Source organism: Phanerochaete carnosa (genome assembly GCF_000300595.1).
Source record: "Phanerochaete carnosa HHB-10118-sp unplaced genomic scaffold PHACAscaffold_13, whole genome shotgun sequence".
Classification (NCBI taxonomy): Eukaryota; Fungi; Basidiomycota; class Agaricomycetes; order Polyporales; family Phanerochaetaceae; genus Phanerochaete; species Phanerochaete carnosa.
In genome coordinates, this window is record NW_006767640.1 from 1,462,619 (window position 1) to 1,478,642 (window position 16,024).

At 53.3% G+C, this 16,024-nt stretch overlaps 4 protein-coding genes across 4 annotated transcripts; 2 read left to right on the plus strand and 2 right to left on the minus strand.

Moving 5' to 3' along the window:
- Nucleotides 1-7: 7 nt before the first annotated feature.
- PHACADRAFT_201611 (uncharacterized protein) lies at nucleotides 8-1,329 on the plus strand (the record flags this gene model as incomplete). Its single annotated transcript, XM_007401895.1, has 2 exons — nucleotides 8-539; nucleotides 983-1,329. Coding segments are annotated over 2 exons (879 nt in total), but the record flags the coding sequence as incomplete, so codon positions are not given.
- Nucleotides 1,330-4,049: 2,720 nt separating this feature from the next.
- PHACADRAFT_154561 (uncharacterized protein) lies at nucleotides 4,050-5,444 on the minus strand (the record flags this gene model as incomplete). Its single annotated transcript, XM_007401896.1, has 4 exons — nucleotides 5,178-5,444; nucleotides 4,829-5,121; nucleotides 4,367-4,685; nucleotides 4,050-4,307 (listed from the first exon to the last, which is right to left on the minus strand). The coding sequence occupies exons 1-4, from the start codon at nucleotides 5,400-5,402 to the stop codon at nucleotides 4,050-4,052; spliced, it is 1,095 nt and encodes a 364-aa protein (XP_007401958.1). The 5' UTR covers nucleotides 5,403-5,444.
- Nucleotides 5,445-8,897: 3,453 nt separating this feature from the next.
- PHACADRAFT_154564 (uncharacterized protein) lies at nucleotides 8,898-9,830 on the plus strand. Its single transcript, XM_007401897.1, has 3 exons — nucleotides 8,898-9,086; nucleotides 9,162-9,230; nucleotides 9,286-9,830. The coding sequence occupies exons 1-3, from the start codon at nucleotides 8,913-8,915 to the stop codon at nucleotides 9,778-9,780; spliced, it is 738 nt and encodes a 245-aa protein (XP_007401959.1). The 5' UTR covers nucleotides 8,898-8,912; the 3' UTR covers nucleotides 9,781-9,830.
- Nucleotides 9,831-14,278: 4,448 nt separating this feature from the next.
- On the minus strand, nucleotides 14,279-14,835 carry PHACADRAFT_201614 (uncharacterized protein; the record flags this gene model as incomplete). Its single annotated transcript, XM_007401898.1, has 2 exons — nucleotides 14,279-14,775; nucleotides 14,829-14,835. The coding sequence occupies 2 exons, from the start codon at nucleotides 14,833-14,835 to the stop codon at nucleotides 14,279-14,281; spliced, it is 504 nt and encodes a 167-aa protein (XP_007401960.1).
- Nucleotides 14,836-16,024: the final 1,189 nt, after the last annotated feature.

Sequence of the window (16,024 nt, forward strand, 5' to 3'; positions counted from 1 at the left end):
CGAAGTCGACGCGTACCGAATCTCCGAGCAGCCCTCCATAGACACTCTCACTGACCAATTATCACCCCTGAACGTGGGGTCCGGTACAAGCGGCACGGAACAGAAGGTCTTTGAGCTTGTCGACGTCCGGCATATAGGCTTCGCAGTCCCGCAACCCTTGCTCGTCAAGATCAAGTCCCGCTCGCAGCTCAGCAAGGGGCGGTTTCATCTTAAGGATGCATACCTCCAGCTGTATCTCGGCCAGATCCCCGCCCTCTGCCTCGGGATACACAACGGCAACGGCGTCTTCACCAGTATCGATGAGATTCGGCTCGACTCGGAGCGTTGCAGCGCGGCTAAGGAGAAGGTGCAGCCGGGCTTGCGCAAGCTGCGCCGCCTCCTGGAGCAAATCCAGAGCGCCGTTATAGAGCGCGGCCAGGGTGCGAAGCTCAGCCTTATCTGCCAAGGCGGAAAGCTGCTGCTTATGCAGAGAGAGCCTGGCGACTCGTTCTTGCCGCCTACTATACTCAAGCGCTTCACCAGCCAAGTGATCCAGGTCAGTGTGCCTTGTGATCTCTCGCAAAAATGAGACAATGACGCTCCCGAACGTAGAATCAAATCTACATATAAATAACACGCCTGGAGTGCTGTGTTCAAGACATCTGCTGCAGTTGTACATTTTATCTGATTTATTCGCGTTATCTGGTCATCTGCTATTGCGGTGCACTGGTACATGCTCGAAAACTTGATAGTAGCTCTCACCGGCCAATTACGCGCTCTCTCAGGCGCGCCGCTGGTTAGTTCTAACGTTCACCGTTTCTGCCGAGTGCAGGTTAAGCTTGTGATTGGCTCGAGCTTGCCGTCTGTCGAGCCTACAAGATGATAATCCCAGCCAGCCGCAATCTTTTCAAAATCGTTCTACGATACGAAGTTAACGCGTATCAAGTCCCCGAGCAACCCTCGGCGGACTCTCTTGCTGACCAACTATCATCCCTGAACGTAGGTTCTCTCACAGGCGGCACGACCCCGAAAGAGTCCTCGGTCGTCGATGTTCAGCGCATAGGCTCCGCAGTTCCACAATCCTCGCTCGTCAAGGTCAAGTCCCGCACACAGCACCGTGGCCGCAACAAACTCCATGACAACGAAGTCTACCTCCAGCTGTACCTCGGCCAAATTACAGCGGCCTGCCTCGGGATGCATGACTGCAACGACGTCTTCACCCGTACCGACGAGATTCGGTTCGATTCGGAGCGCTGCAGCGCGGCCAAAGAGAGGGCGCAGCCGACCCTGTGCAAGCTGCGCCGCCTCCTGGAGCAGATCCAAAGTGTCGCGATGGAGTGCGGCCAGTGAAGCGCAGCCTTGTCTGCCGAGACGGGAAGCTACTGCTTATGTAGCGGGCGACTAACGACCCGTTCTTGCCACCTGCTATGCTTTAGCGCTTCATTCAATTCGCGATCAATTCAAGAGGTACGGAACTAAACACAGCCTTGGAGCGCTAGGATACATAGGACGATAGTCAGCCGGATTTTTGAGGTAGACCGAAGGGCTGAAGCCTGGAATTCGGGAAACAGTCGAGCGCCGAACACATGAGGCAGCTCAGGCCTGTGCATCGTCTCTATATGTCCTTATGCAAGGGGCTCGCACTAGACCCAGTCATTGCGCCTCATCTCGCTTGTCAACACTCGGAACCACTGTATATATTTAAGCATGGGCGCATTCCGAGATACATGGGGGACCCGGAGTTGGGACTTGTCAGACATTGTAAGATAGGCGCATACCTTGCTGCAGGGAAAGGCCGATATAGAGCATCGATACACCGTCGAAGACAGAGCGGACAACTTTGGAGACGTGTAGGTCAGCGTTACGTTGAAGAAGCATGCGTAGATAATCATCAGCGCCACCCTGCCGCAGTCGGACTGGGCGAGGAAGTGGTTATTAACGTGGGAGATAAACGCAGGACAACGCATAAGACTCACAGAGGCTCAGCGAGGCGTTGGGGTTGGGCGTAGCAACCGTCTCAGCATCAGCTGGACGATTGTGGTCATAGTCCCTCTTCTAACAGCGACTTTGGAGTCGTATAGATAGACCGCAGCGTCTTCTTGGCCAGAGGTTGAAGCAGAGTCGTTGATTGGTTCAGCTAGCTGAACTAGAGGTGTACCATATGAGCAGACCGTATCTCGCGGCCTGGAGAAAATGACATACAGGCTTGTGCCATCCCCTGAACCGCGTCCTTCATGTCAGGATGGGCCGCCACGTAGTTCTCCAGCTCTACCATGTCGCTTGACTGCAGTAGAACGCAAGACGTGGTTTTCTGCGGAGCAGCAAATAAGCGATCAACTTCACGAAGTATTCTGAGTGCAAACGAACCCGAATATCAGCATAGAGAGCATCGCAACCCTTCGAAAAGTTGTCGATCTCGAGTGACAGCTTCCGATATTTCTCGTATTGGTCTAGCTGCGACCTCTCACGGGCGATTTCCGCGAGCTGCTGCTCGAAGTTTGCGTGGAGCCCGAAGTACCTGCCACATCCGAAAGTTGACGTCAGAGCATAAGCGGATATACTATGACGACAGGCGCACCTCGTCAGAACACTCTGTAGCTGGGATGGAGGCGACAGATGAAGCCCCCGAGCAAACGCATCAAGACTAAAGTCTCTCCTATTCCCGAGGTCGTACAGCCAGGTGAGGAACCGCGTTGAGCGCTGCAGGGTTTTGTGGACGCGCTCCAGTGTCTCGCTCGGATAGAGATTAGTCTTCTTCGACCGCCCCAACATCAGCCGGACGGCTGTAGCTGTAGTATTTCCCCCAGGACTGAGGCTGGAGTTGTACAAATAGGCCGCAACACCTTCCCGTCCGGGGGCTGAGTCGTGATGCATTCTACCAGGCTGAGCTAAAGGTGTACAGCGTGAATCGAACGAGACCGACGCAGGTGACGGAGGACGGAGACATACAGGCACGCGCGATCTCCTGTATAGCGCCCTTCATGGTCTGATCGGACGCTAAGTAGCTCTCGAGCTCTGCCATGTCGCTCGGTTGCGCTAGAAGACAAGACGTGGTTTTCTATGAGGCAACGAATGAGCTATCAATGTTATCGGATAATTTGAGCGTGGACGAACCAGAATATCAGCGTAGAGAGCATTGCAACTCTTCGAAAAATCGTCGATCTCGCGCGACAGCCTCCGATATTCCTTGTACTGGTCTATCGGCGACTTCGCACGCTGGGAAACCCCTGCAAGCTGTTGTTCAAGACTGGCGTGTAACCCGAAGTACCTATATGGGCAAATTGTTATTAACACCTGGATACGTGAATACTGGCGGAAGACTTACTTGATCAACACGTTGTGCAGCTGGGACGGAGGCGGCAGATAGTGTCCTTTGGCCACCGTATCAATTGCGAACCCTCTCCTGCTCTGGAAATCATGCAGCCAGGAGATAAGTTGCGTCCCGCGCCGTAAAGTCTTGTGGATACGCTCAAGTGCCTCACTTGGATGGCGATGGGTCTTGTTCCATAGTGCGCGAAAGATCACACGGACGCTGACCATCCCGGCCACTACAGCCACGGAATGCACTGCAATGACGAGCATCGGGTCTTCTTGATAGAGCGTGCGGAGAAGGGGGAGCAGGCTAGCACTGCGACGTTGGATGAGAGACATGACGCGGTTGTGAAATTTAGGAATCAGCTAGTCAACGAGTAAGGAAGTGCGATTGCAATGTGCGACGCACAGATATCCGAGTGGGGAGAATTGGATCTTAAGAAAATTGTCTCGTACTTGGGCCTTATGTACCAGATCGGCGGGCTGAGTAGCGTGGAGCACGCGGTGATGCAACGAGGTTCGCAGGGCGCGGTGAAACATATGGTGGATGTGGTAGCCTATGCTTCGCAATAACGTACCAACCGCTTGGTACCTACTCACACACATGATGAAAGCAAGCCAAAAGAATGAAAGAACTGCCTTGCGCGTCAGTAATGTCTTGCACACGAGCCGGGGCCACTGGCCGCCAACGGCCAGACCTGCAGAGTTCACTTCTTGTTACATTGCCTCGTCATTTCCGAGTGAAAGCGATAATGCTACTAACAAAGAAGCCGGAATTTTTCGAGGCCGCGCGTTCGAAGTGCGCGGATATATAAGAGGAAATCTTGCACTTGTGACCCCGTATTGGGCTTGCCGCTGTGCCGCAAACGTGCTCTGGCGCAGCGCCGTCTCAGGCCTATCTTTGAGCTCACGTCTTTCCACGCCGCCAGACAACTTGCGGGGTCCGGTCGCAGGGCAGGATCGTCGCTTGCCATCGCCATCGACACGGAGAACGCAAAATCGAACCCGGACCATTCCTATCGCCCGGTCAGATTGTAAGCGCACAGAGTCGTTCTCCAGGAAACTGGCCACGTACGCAGCAGATTTCCCGTGAGATTACCCTCCCGAGCAGCCATACGTCCGCCTTGAACGGATCGTACGGTCTGCCGCTGAACTCAACTTCGGGAATATTTGAATCCCATCCGAACCAGCAAGGGGCAATTTTAGGGGACACATCCACTGGGATGTACAGTGACTGCTCGTAATCGAAGAAATAGTACCGGCATGGCGATTGAGATCTTTTCAAGACGGGAGCAGGACCACTAAGGTCTGGTAGCATGTCCAGTTGGGAGGGGTGAAAACCTTGCGGATAGAGCGCGGCAGCATCGATGACAACGTTCTCCCTGGCGCAATCGCTGCACACGCACGTCAGTAAATGACCTCAGCGACGCATAAATAAACAAAGGTCTGAAGGACTCACCGGTGAGCGATGCCTTGTTCATGAAGAAACACCAGTCCCTACAGTTTACATTAGACGACGACGCGACGAGACAAAAACGCGCTGCATACGTTCAACAAGGCATCTATACAGTCTAAGATTTCCTGGAATGTTTGGAAAGGCGGGTCGTCGAAACGTCTGAAGAATGGCGTGACGATGTACGAGATCTGGTCGTCGTGGATGTCGACGAAGTGGTCCAGCATCGGCACGCAAGGGTTTCGCGGGTCTGCGCGCAGTTCAGGCGTCGAAAGCCGCAAGATCATCTTGAACTCTTCGGCTTTTGTAGGCCCTGCTTTGATCATCACCAGCTTGCCGTCCGAGATGCGAGTGGCGTCCATGATGTTCGTCCGCACCTGGACGCCGCCGCGCTCTGTCAGTCTATCGCGCAGCCAACGTCGTGAGCACTCACGGGACGCTTTACTGCATAGTTTTCATAGAGCGGTGGGTCGATGGGAGTCGCTTTGACGCGTCCCTCCTTTGTCCCTTGGTCGCAATACCGAGGGCGCAGCATGTACCCGCGATCTTCGAGCATCTTCTGCCGGTCTCGCCAGTACAGCTCGTAACTATCCAGCGGTGCTGGCTCTTCATGGCTTGGTGCAGATTGCTCGGTGTTGGAGTGCAGGTCTGTGTTCATTTTGTGAGTACGAGTGAAAGGAGCTGTGAGAGGGCGGTCGCCAGGCCTGAGTCCCAGGACAGTGCCTCCCCAGGAGCTTGGCGCTTCTGGAACACGAGTTCGCCCCGGCTATCACCGGCACGAAGAGAACAATAGTGCTTTGTCTGGATAAGGGTGCGTATTTTCGGCACAAGCGACATGATTTCGCGGGAACATAGCACAAAACGTAGACAGGCTGCAGAGGACGGTATGGAATTCGGATTGGAGGGCGGCATCCTACCATGCGGCCCCGCGATTACACAAGGCCGGTCGCCCTCACAGCCCCAAGAAGACAAGTGCCGTTCAATCCAAGTATGAGAGAGAAGCAAGCGACTCACGACTGGTTTAGAGTACCTTCCTTCTAACCCATTATTGATTATCCTCCCCGAGTTTATCACCATTTGAAGCTACACACGATGTCAACTGATGGTCAGAGAAGCTATAGGCGATTGAGGTCGTCATGCTACACGGTAAGAAGCAAACGCCAAACGGGCCTGATGCCTGGGATTTGGGAACCAGGCGCTGCCAAAATTACCATAGCAGGCTGTGAATGTGCCATGTTTGGTACAGTGTGCGCTTACATAATACATTCGCAACGCTCCGGGTTTCTGACTACCTCATGCTGATATAGCGTTCTGGATTGTCCGGAAAATCAACTACAGACGCACAGGTGTATGGTTTTGCTCTTCCAGTAGTCTTGACAGCTACCTGTCTAGGTCTTTGCGCGTCGCCTGTATTGATCGGGTTTCAGTGTTTTTGGGCGCTCGTCACATATGTGCGAAACCTCGCTGTGTCCCCAGCACGCTCTCCTCCACTCCTCCATGCCTCGGTGGATATGTGAGTGCATCGAATAATCCGACAAGTTCATGCCTGCATGCTGCAGAACGGCTAGCGCAGACGTATCTTGAAGCCAGCTATACCTGCAAGGCGTCACATGGCGCGGTTTTCGCCCTCAAGAGCAAGACGCACGCCGAAAGAAGGTTTGAGGATCGTCAGCTGAAGTATATCGCCCGGAACCACGGCACGTAGTGCGCATATTTCAGGGATGTTGAGCCGGAGGACATCGTCGTGGTCGGCGACGGGTGGGTCAACACTGGAGCAGACTAGGCGGCGGTCGCCTTCGGCAGCACGAATACATCCCTCAGTGCCGCAGTAGAAGACCATGTCGGCGGTGTTGCAGGGGCTGAGGTGGGCGGGCCCGGAGATGGAACGGCAGGGGGTCAGAACTACTTATTTGGGGAAGCACCCAGCCCCTCTTTCGCCGAAGCGAAGCAGGATTCCCGACGACGTTGGGCACACCATGGTTCGTACCGTCACAGATCTCTTGGAATTACAAACGCTGACCGCTGCTCAGGGTGGCGACTGTCTTATTGATTTCGCAAGCTTTCCTCGTCGAATGCAACTTCCAGTCGAGATCGATGGCACGCGTGAGTATCATCTACGATCGGATGAGGTCTCTAACGTTTGCGCATAGTTGGATCGCTCTGCATGGAAGACATAATCCCGCATGAGGCAGGAGGGCTAGCTCGGGGCTCAGCGCCCGATGGACCACTGGCGGCATCGCAGGGCGATATACATGTAGGAGGGCATCGACTCTTGGCGGAAGCATCAACCGTCCAGTGCGTGTCCCATCTTCCAGGGGTAACGTGACGTGCTCACCCCTTCGATTGACAGGGTCGTCCAAGTGCCGGAAGAATTGTTACGTGCCCAGGTTCCGATCCCCTTGGAGCTAGACAGTACGCCAAACCCTCCCACTCGCTATCTGCTCAGTTTGCCCAACCTAGACATCTCTAGTCGCATTCATCAAACCAATATCCTCCGAATTGAACCTCGCCCTTCGCATTTATCACGCCCAGGAGTTCTTGACTCCGTACAACCCGATCAAGTCGGACAATCCATTGTGGAGACAAATTATGTAAGAGTTACGCGTCTGCCTCTTCTAGAAGGCACATTCCTGAGCGGTCTGTATCGTAGAGAGCTCAAGGCGCACATGCCGCGACTACTCGATGTTGAGATCTACAAGCATGTTGATTATCCGGCTTTTGATCCAGCTTCCTCTACCGGAGCTATCGCACACGTTCAGCTGAGCCTCCCCAAACTTTTGTCTGGTATGTCTATGGTTGTTCACACACAATTATTTGTCTCACCATTGACACGCCTGGCAGAGGGTGCCGTTGAGCTCAGTGTCTCTGACGGCTCTGATGCCAGCATCGATCTGCCCAATTTGCGAGTCACCCATAAAGTTCCGGGGGCAAGATCAGTCTCTCGTGTACTCCCACTGATTCCAGAGGTGCTCGAGGACAAATTTCCGACACTGACAAATCTTCGTCGTGCCATCGACGCTCTGGTCACTCTCCGAACAGGAAAGATTGAGCTGATCCGCCTCATCCCGGTGAGTGTAGCCCAACATTCCTCTCCCCACTCCTGACATTGAAACGTCATCTGTGTCAGGAAACCCTCTGGGTCTTCTTGGTATCATTATGGAACTATCTGCGAGTGCAGCTGCCTCGCCTCGTCGATGCGAACCGCAAGAACCAAGGGGAGACCAGAGTCCATCCACAGCTGCTGCAGAACAATGCACCCGAAGATCTCCTTGCCCACGTGCGCGATACTCTGGACTACCTCCTCTCGATCAGCGCAGAACCTCCGTCCGCCGAGAGCACGAAAAGCATGGTGGCATGCCTGACAGGCAACCTCTTGCGCTGCGTCCTCAAGGCGACCGCTCTGATCTGGAGCTGGGCCCACTCGTACATCAGCGAGTTGTCCTCTGTTTGCTCAAATTTTCCTGGCTAACATGGTTTTGTAGCGGCCTCATACGCGACAGTGACCAAGGCAATGGATCCCGCACTGGAGACCTTCGAGTCCGTGCAGACGGAGCTCTTCCAGCACAGGATCCGTCTTATCAAATCTCTCGAGGCCGACGCTGAGGAGCAACTCTTGCTCGGCCTGGACGCACTGGAGTTTGTCTTTAGCAAGGCGTACGCTGAGGTCCTGCAGGGCAATGCGTTGGCCCGCCGGCCGTATGTGATCCTGATGTCCGCGCTCCGCGGCAACCTCGCGCAGGACGCGTATACGCGCGTGCTCAAGGTATTGACACGCGCCATGCCCTGTTGATACATACCCTCGGCTGACCTGGACGCAGGAGCTGGACAAGCATACCGACGAGGGCGCGATGGAGCAGCGTGACGCGCTGCGCCGGCTCATCATCCGCATCGCCCAAAGCTCCGGTGCCTTCCCGGCGATCTTGGACATCCCCTCTAACGAGTGCACGAAGGACTTCGAGAACGCGCGCACGCCGCCGGCGCCGGCGGGTAACGGCAGCTACGGAGTGATTTACCAGGGGACCTATCACAAGCGCAATGAAGCGAAGAAGACGGTGGCCATCAAGATTCTCAGAGGCAAGGGGGACATCCGTCTACTCAGACAGGTCCGTGGCCTCGGTCCTCTGCCGCTTCGCGCATGGGACAGCTGACTGCTCCGGGCTCCTAGCGCATGGTTCTCGAGTTAAGCTGCTGGCTGCTCGCCCACGAGCGCGTCATCCATCTGTACGGTGTCACAAGCAAGTACGCAGCCCCGGGCCTGGTCTTCGACTGGGCCGAGAATGGGAACGGCATGGACTATATCAGAGAGCTGCTCGAGCACCCTCAGAAAGTCCAAGTCCCGATTGTTTCTCTCAGTAACCAATGGGTAAATGTTGGGCGTGCAATCACAGAGCACCGGCGTGCTGACAGCTCTCAACAGATCCGCGACATCGCCGACGGCCTCAAGTTTATCCACGATGAAGGTGTCGTCCACGGCGACCTCAAGGCAGTACGCCGAGCCCATGCTCTCGCATCTGCGCCATCTTTGCTGAGCAAGTCTGCAGGCAAACATTCTCATTCATGTGGACAACCGTGCAGTGCTTGCTGACTTTGGGCTCTCACGCTTCGCACGAGACCACCCGAGTGACTATAACCCAGCATGCTTAGGCAGCCTGCGATGGTGCGCGCCGGAGCTGCAGAACGAGGGCCAGACGCGCGCGACGTTCGAGAGCGACATGTTCGCATTCGGGATGCTCTGTCTCGAGGTGTGCCTGCTGCCTGCACCACTTTTCTCCATGCTGCACGAGACTGATGCCACCGACACGCCCAGCTGTACACTGGCAAGATTCCGTACTTCGAGCTTGCAACTGACACGCAGGTTGTGGCACTCATCAGGCAGGGCGTGCCGCCTGTTGACGTGCCGCCGCCGTGTCCTGCGGACCCCAACCGCACACCAATGGCACAAGGCTTGTGGCACCTCATGTATGAGTGCTGGTCACTTGAGCCTAGTCGGCGCCCTCGTGCCTATGCTGTGGCAAGTCATCTGGATGAGCCTGTGACATTCCAGTAGTGTCACATTGTGCTCTGGTCCTTGCATTGGCTGTATAGGCAAGTGAACTTTGCTCGGTCTTGATGTCTAAATGTGTCTTATATTTTGATTCAATTTAGTGGTACTGTTGGAGTGCGGCTAAAATAGTGAATATGTCATGTTTGATACTCTGTGCAAATACATAAGGGCCTGGTGTGGCGAATAACAAGTGAAGTGAGTGATGAGCATGCTGTGAGAGGATCCAAAAGTGAAGACGGCTGAAGAGGTTTCCTTATGCCCGTGCTTTTGACTGTGAGTCTCATCAACACTTTCATTGGATCTTATATACTTGCCTGCCCTGTCCAGACTTTTATGCAAGGATGGAGCACATAAAGACTGCATAAGCCTTGCGTAGATAATGCTATTGGACCAGAGGGAATGTATGTAGAAAATGGGGGTTTGGGGGTTGATTTGATGATACAGGTGGGTTGTGTGACCTGTGAAAAGTGCTGCTTACTGCCAGGGTATGTATATATATATTGGATCCACCGTGGACATTTATTGTCCAAGGAAAGGTAAGCGCCAGATTTTGTGACCTGGTGGTGATGTAGATCACATGATCTAAAAGATAGCGCAAGTGTGTGCTATAATAGTTGGTGGCTATTGGTGCATCAATGGTGTGCTAATGGCAAAAGTGGTGACGGCAATTCACCCCATCCTCTGAACATCAGCCATCATTGGTGATGTGTCAGGTTCCCGCCTGATGTGTCTTTAGGTGCCCCAGGATGCTCTGGACCCAGTCACATGTTGATGATGTCATTACTACATTATAGTCTAGACACTAACTCTAGACTTTTATCTCTGCCAACTCCTGCTGCATTTTCTTTTACAATATGCCTGTGTCCAGACTAATGTTAGATGGTTTATATTCATTTGCCAATTTCACCGAGGGCCAGCCAATCTGTAAGGCATGCGACTTAGCGCCCATTTACCGTAGACACCTTCCTTTTTTGTAACTTGGTGCTCTTGTCAATTGGAAACATGTCCTCCTTGTGCTCGCTCATGTATTTGTTATTGGGTAGCATCCCAGCCTGATATAAGGTTGGGATGCCCCTCAGTTTTGGGCTGGGGGGAGCCGAGCCAAGCCAAGCGAGGCGAGGTGATGTTGCTGAGGGTGAGACTAGAATGCGAAGGTTCAAGTACTGTGAGGAACTTTGGTGGCTTTCGTGGTGACACTCATCAGCGCATTCCAGGAAGTACTTATACCTTGCGCCATGGGACCCCGGGGAGGGGCAGTACCATGGACACCGCATGCCGAAGCCGAAGCCGTCGGATGGGTGCGTAATGGGCATTATAACTATCCGCGCTGTGATTGGCCAGTCTTCAGCGAAATTGGCGGATGGAGTCATTCTAACCTTGTAAGAGGCTCGGGCATTATACCCTCTAAACAGGGGTCCTTTCTGGGTTAGAGGATGCCTTATGGCATGCACAACTTGGAAGTAAGAAAAGGTAATGAAGCTGGATGATAAATAACACAGGAACATTAACACTGATATACCCGATTGTGCACAGTGGCACAATCAGGCATGAGCTCTTTGCATGCTTGAGACATCCAATCTACATTGGGTAGGTACAGTACTTATACCCGATTGTGCACAGTGGCACAATCGAGCATGAACTGTTTGCACACAACTGCAAAATCAGGTGTTGATCTAGCTGTTTCAGCAAAATAAACTTGGTGGAGATAATGTAGTGAGTTTATATACACATATAAATGATAGCACAGTCATTCCGCTTAGCTGTATACAAGCTGTTGTTGACCAGTAAAGCTTGCTGAACAAGTTGCAAGTGGATGGATCTTTTACAAGCTACTGCCAAGCAGCTATAAAGTGTAGCAAACTTGGCGGAGGTGATGAGAAGCATTTATATACACTTTTAAATGATGATAGAATAGCTCCGCTTATCTGTACACTAGTTATAGTAAATCAGCAAGCTTGGTATAATTGAGTAATGCACAGATCTCTGGCAAGCTGCTGTCATATTAGCTACAATGTATAACTAACTGGATGGAGAGAGTCTGGAGCATTTATATACACTCACATATGATAATAGAATAGCTGCGCTTAGTTGTATATAAGCTGTAATTGATTAGCAAGCTTAGGGTTGGGGGAGCCGAGCCGAGCGAAGTGAGGCGAGGTGATGGTTGCTGAGGTGAAACTAGAATGCGAAGGTCCGAGTTCTGTGAGGAACTCCGGATGCTTTCGTGGTGACACTCATCAGCGCATTCCAGGAAGTACTTATACCTCGCACCATGGGACCCCAAAGGAGGGGCAGTACCATGGACACTGCTGCCAAGGCCGAAGCCGTCGGACGGGTACGTAATGGGTATTATGACTATCCGCGTTGTAATTGGCCGGCCCTCGGCAAAAACGGCGGACGGAGTCATTCTAACCTTGTAAGAGGCTTGGGCATACTATATGGGGATGGTCAGCAGGACCACTTTGATGCGACTTAAGACCGGTTAGCGCGGTCAAAAGATGACGTAGTTATGACGTCAGCGTCACGTGGTGGATCCAGACCGTCAGGGGACCGTCCGCTGATGGCCGTAAGGCGCATCACCAACGTCGGCCCGACGTTGGTGGGGCGGAATGATCCTCCATTACTGCCCACCGCCATCAGGCGCATCAGATGCGTCCAATAGCCGCCGGGACGATAAGTGCCTCGGTTGGCGCTTGTTTTGGGTCACGTGATTTAGACGCTTAGGTTTTAGGGTTTGGGGGGAGCCGAGCCGAGCGAAGCGAGGCGAGGTGATATTGCTGAGGTGAAACTGGAAGGCGAAGGTCCGAGTTCTGTGAGGAACTCCGGATGCTTTCGTGGTGACACTCATCAGCGCATTCCAGGAAGTACTTATACCTTGCACTATGGGACCCCAAAGGAGGGGCAGTACCATGGACACCGCTGCCGAGGCCGAAGCCATCGGACGGGTGCGTAATGGGCATTATGACTATCCGCGTTGTGATTGGCCGGCCCTCAGCGAAATCGGCGGATGGAGTCATTCTAACCTTGTAAGAGGCTCAGGCATACTATATGGGAATGGTCAGCAGGACCACTTTGATGCGATTTAAGACCGGTTAGCGCGGTCAAAAGATGACGTAGTTATGACGTCATAGTCACGTGGTGGATCCAGACCGTCGGGGGACCGCCCGCTGATGGCCGTGAGGCGCATCACCAATGTCGGCCCGACGTTCGTGGGGCGGGATGATCCGCCATCACCGCCCGCCGCCATCAGGCGCATCAGATGCGCCTGATAGTTGCCAGGACGATAAGCGCCTCAGTCGGTGCTTGTTTTAGGTCACGTGATTTAGACGCTTTCTTACCATGATCACGTGGTCGTACTTCAGGCGCCGTTAGGTGCTTACGCATCTATCTCGGATATAGTATTTAGCCGGTTATGAGCACTTGTAGAGATCGGTAGGGGCCGTTTCGAGCGCCGACCCCTGCCCTTGACGCTGGCTGCTACCGCTTAATGCTGGCTGCTACCGCTTGACGCTGGCTGCTACCGCTTGACACTTGCTTCTGATGCAGTGCGTGGCTGCCAGTGGCGACTGCATGTGTGCAGAGAGGCGGCCAAGTACATCAGAGTGGCTGTGGTCAGCATGCTTCAGAGAGCGACCGCCAGTGGCGACTGCGTATTTAGTGGGGAAGCAGCAGAGTAGTTGTGGTCAAACCTCACCAGCGATATGCAAATGCCAGTGGCGACCGCACGTTGGCAGGGAGACATTAAAGTACTTTTGGTCATAACCTTGCAAATTGGTTAAGGTGTCCAGTGGCGAACATATATGAGTGAAATTAGTCGAGCAGCATTAGCCAATCTTACGCTCTATATGGCTGCCAATGGCAACCACATATGTGTTTTGTTGTTGTTTGTGGGAAAACAGCACAAATAGCTTTGGTCAACCTGGAGGGCTGCATGTGGCCGCCAGTGGCGACCACATATGCGTTCTGTTGTTGTTTGTAGAAAAACAGGACAATCAGCTTTGGTCAACCTGGCGGGCTGCACGTGGCCACCAGTGGCAACTGCACATTTGCAGGAAGAAGTTAAAGTGCCTTTGATCATAGCCTTCCACACTGCATAAGGTGACCAGTGACGACCACATACAGGTGAAACGAGCGATGTAGTATTAGCCAATCTTGCAATCCACACATGCCGGTGGCCTAATCACGAAGATAGCAATCATGCATTTTAATGGCTGGGAGTAGAAATATTTATCTCTTACATGCAAGATCACCAGCAGCGGACACTCAGCTGGCAGCGAGTAAAAGCACGCTTAAATGACTAGTGACAAACATCTCGCCATGCGGACAGCAATGTGCGTTGTGCGCTAGCTATGCTTTGAATGGTTGGCTAGTTTGCACATTGCTGACAAATAATCAGCCACTGTCTGCAGATTTGCTCCTGGAGTCCCATAATAGCATTTACTACACCAAGAAACATGACGATTGAATTTATGATTTATACAACATACAATTCACTCCTCGCATTCCATGTGCTCTGTCTCCACTGCGTCCACACTCTCGTCGAGCGCAGCTTGATATGCCGTTGCTTCGGCGATGTCTGGCACTGCTGCAGCCTCGTTAGACAGCGCTCGCTCAGCCTTCCAGCTAATAGACGGTGACGGAGTGGGGGAGCAGTAGTAGGTGGGCGAAGAGGTGAGGCTGATTGTCAGTATCTCTGGAGAGGGAAGAAGCCACTGGTTGTCAGCGCCCTGCACTTCTTCTTTGAGCTCGGCGAGGTACAACGACGCCGCTGGATGATCGTTGTCGTTCGCGTGCTCGATCTCCTGGTCGCATTCGTTCGCATGCTCGATCTCCTGATTAAAGTCCTGTGCAAACTGGGACCCCATTGGAGGGTCCTCGGGCAAGCTCTCTGGTTCTTCGTAATAACCCCCCCAAGGCAGCTCAAACCTGGGCAGATGGCCCACAGAAGCGACGTGATGCCGCCAACGCTGGATGCGAGAGGTGGTCTCTGGAAAGAAGTTGACAGCGAAGGAGTATTGTGTTGCTATCATACACACTTACCTATCATGGACACTGAAAGGGTGATATTAGTTAAGACGGCTGCTGATGCTAGCGCGACATAGTCAACTTGCCTGCAAATTCTGTAAGCGGGGTGATAGGCATCTTGGTGGATGTAGCAGCTGCAAAATTTGAAAGTGGGTGACAGACTTTTATACACTGGATGGCTGATGGCAGATAATGGAATCCAGCGTGATTTCACTTGTGGCGAGCGCATTGCGCTCATACAATCGCACTAGAATCAGCATACCTCGTTAGATCAGAGCCACAAGCTCGACATCAGCCCGCTTATTTATGAGGGTACGTAAGGGCGTGGAATCTGGCAATAGTAAAGTCGATGATGAAACGTAGCCGCGAGAGATTGCGAGCCTAGAATCGATACACATGATTCGCCCGCCAGTGGCGACTACATGGCAAACTGTATTGTTCGGCACACACGCACCGGTACTAGAGAGATTTTGTACACGCCCTGTGATTGCCGATGTCAGCAGTGCACGCATGCTGCAAGAATCAATTCATTTTCGTGCGGTCGAGTCATTGTGGGCCCCACTAGTAGTGGCGACGGCTGATTGACGCCGGATCCCAGTCGCCGCTGGCGGGTACGTTGTTCGATAAACTGCATCAGAGTCAGTCATTGCATCCGCGTTTTGCCCTTTATAAGCTAGCACGGATATGAAACGCGGGATCGTCCCATAATTACCGTAAGCGAGTGTGTCAGGTGGTTTTGTGGAGCACCACAGTAAGACACCCGCCAGCGGCGACCGCCTCGTGCCCAGGAAACTGATTGCCTCTTCTGGACATCTGCACTGGCGGGCATGCTGCTTTAGGGGAGCAGTACTATTTTGGCATGCGGTATACTCGAGCAGGTGCTATACGCAGCAGTCACCGTCTATACTGGCCGCGAGAGTGTCTGTTTACATGGGTTATAGGCTGCATTGCAAGTTAGGAAATGGCCAGGGATGGGCGCTTATATACACAGAGATGGGCGCCTATACACAGGTATGCTCTCTCTTGTTAGCGCCCACCTCCGCATCGCGCTCTGTGCTCCATCCTGGATGGAGGCGGCACAACAGGCCTCCGGCGCTCTGTGCTCCATCCTGGATGGAGGCGGCACAACAGGCCCCCGGTGCTCTGTGCTCCATCCTGGATGGAGGCAGCACAACAGGCCCCGTGCTCTGTGCTCCATCCTGGATGGAGGC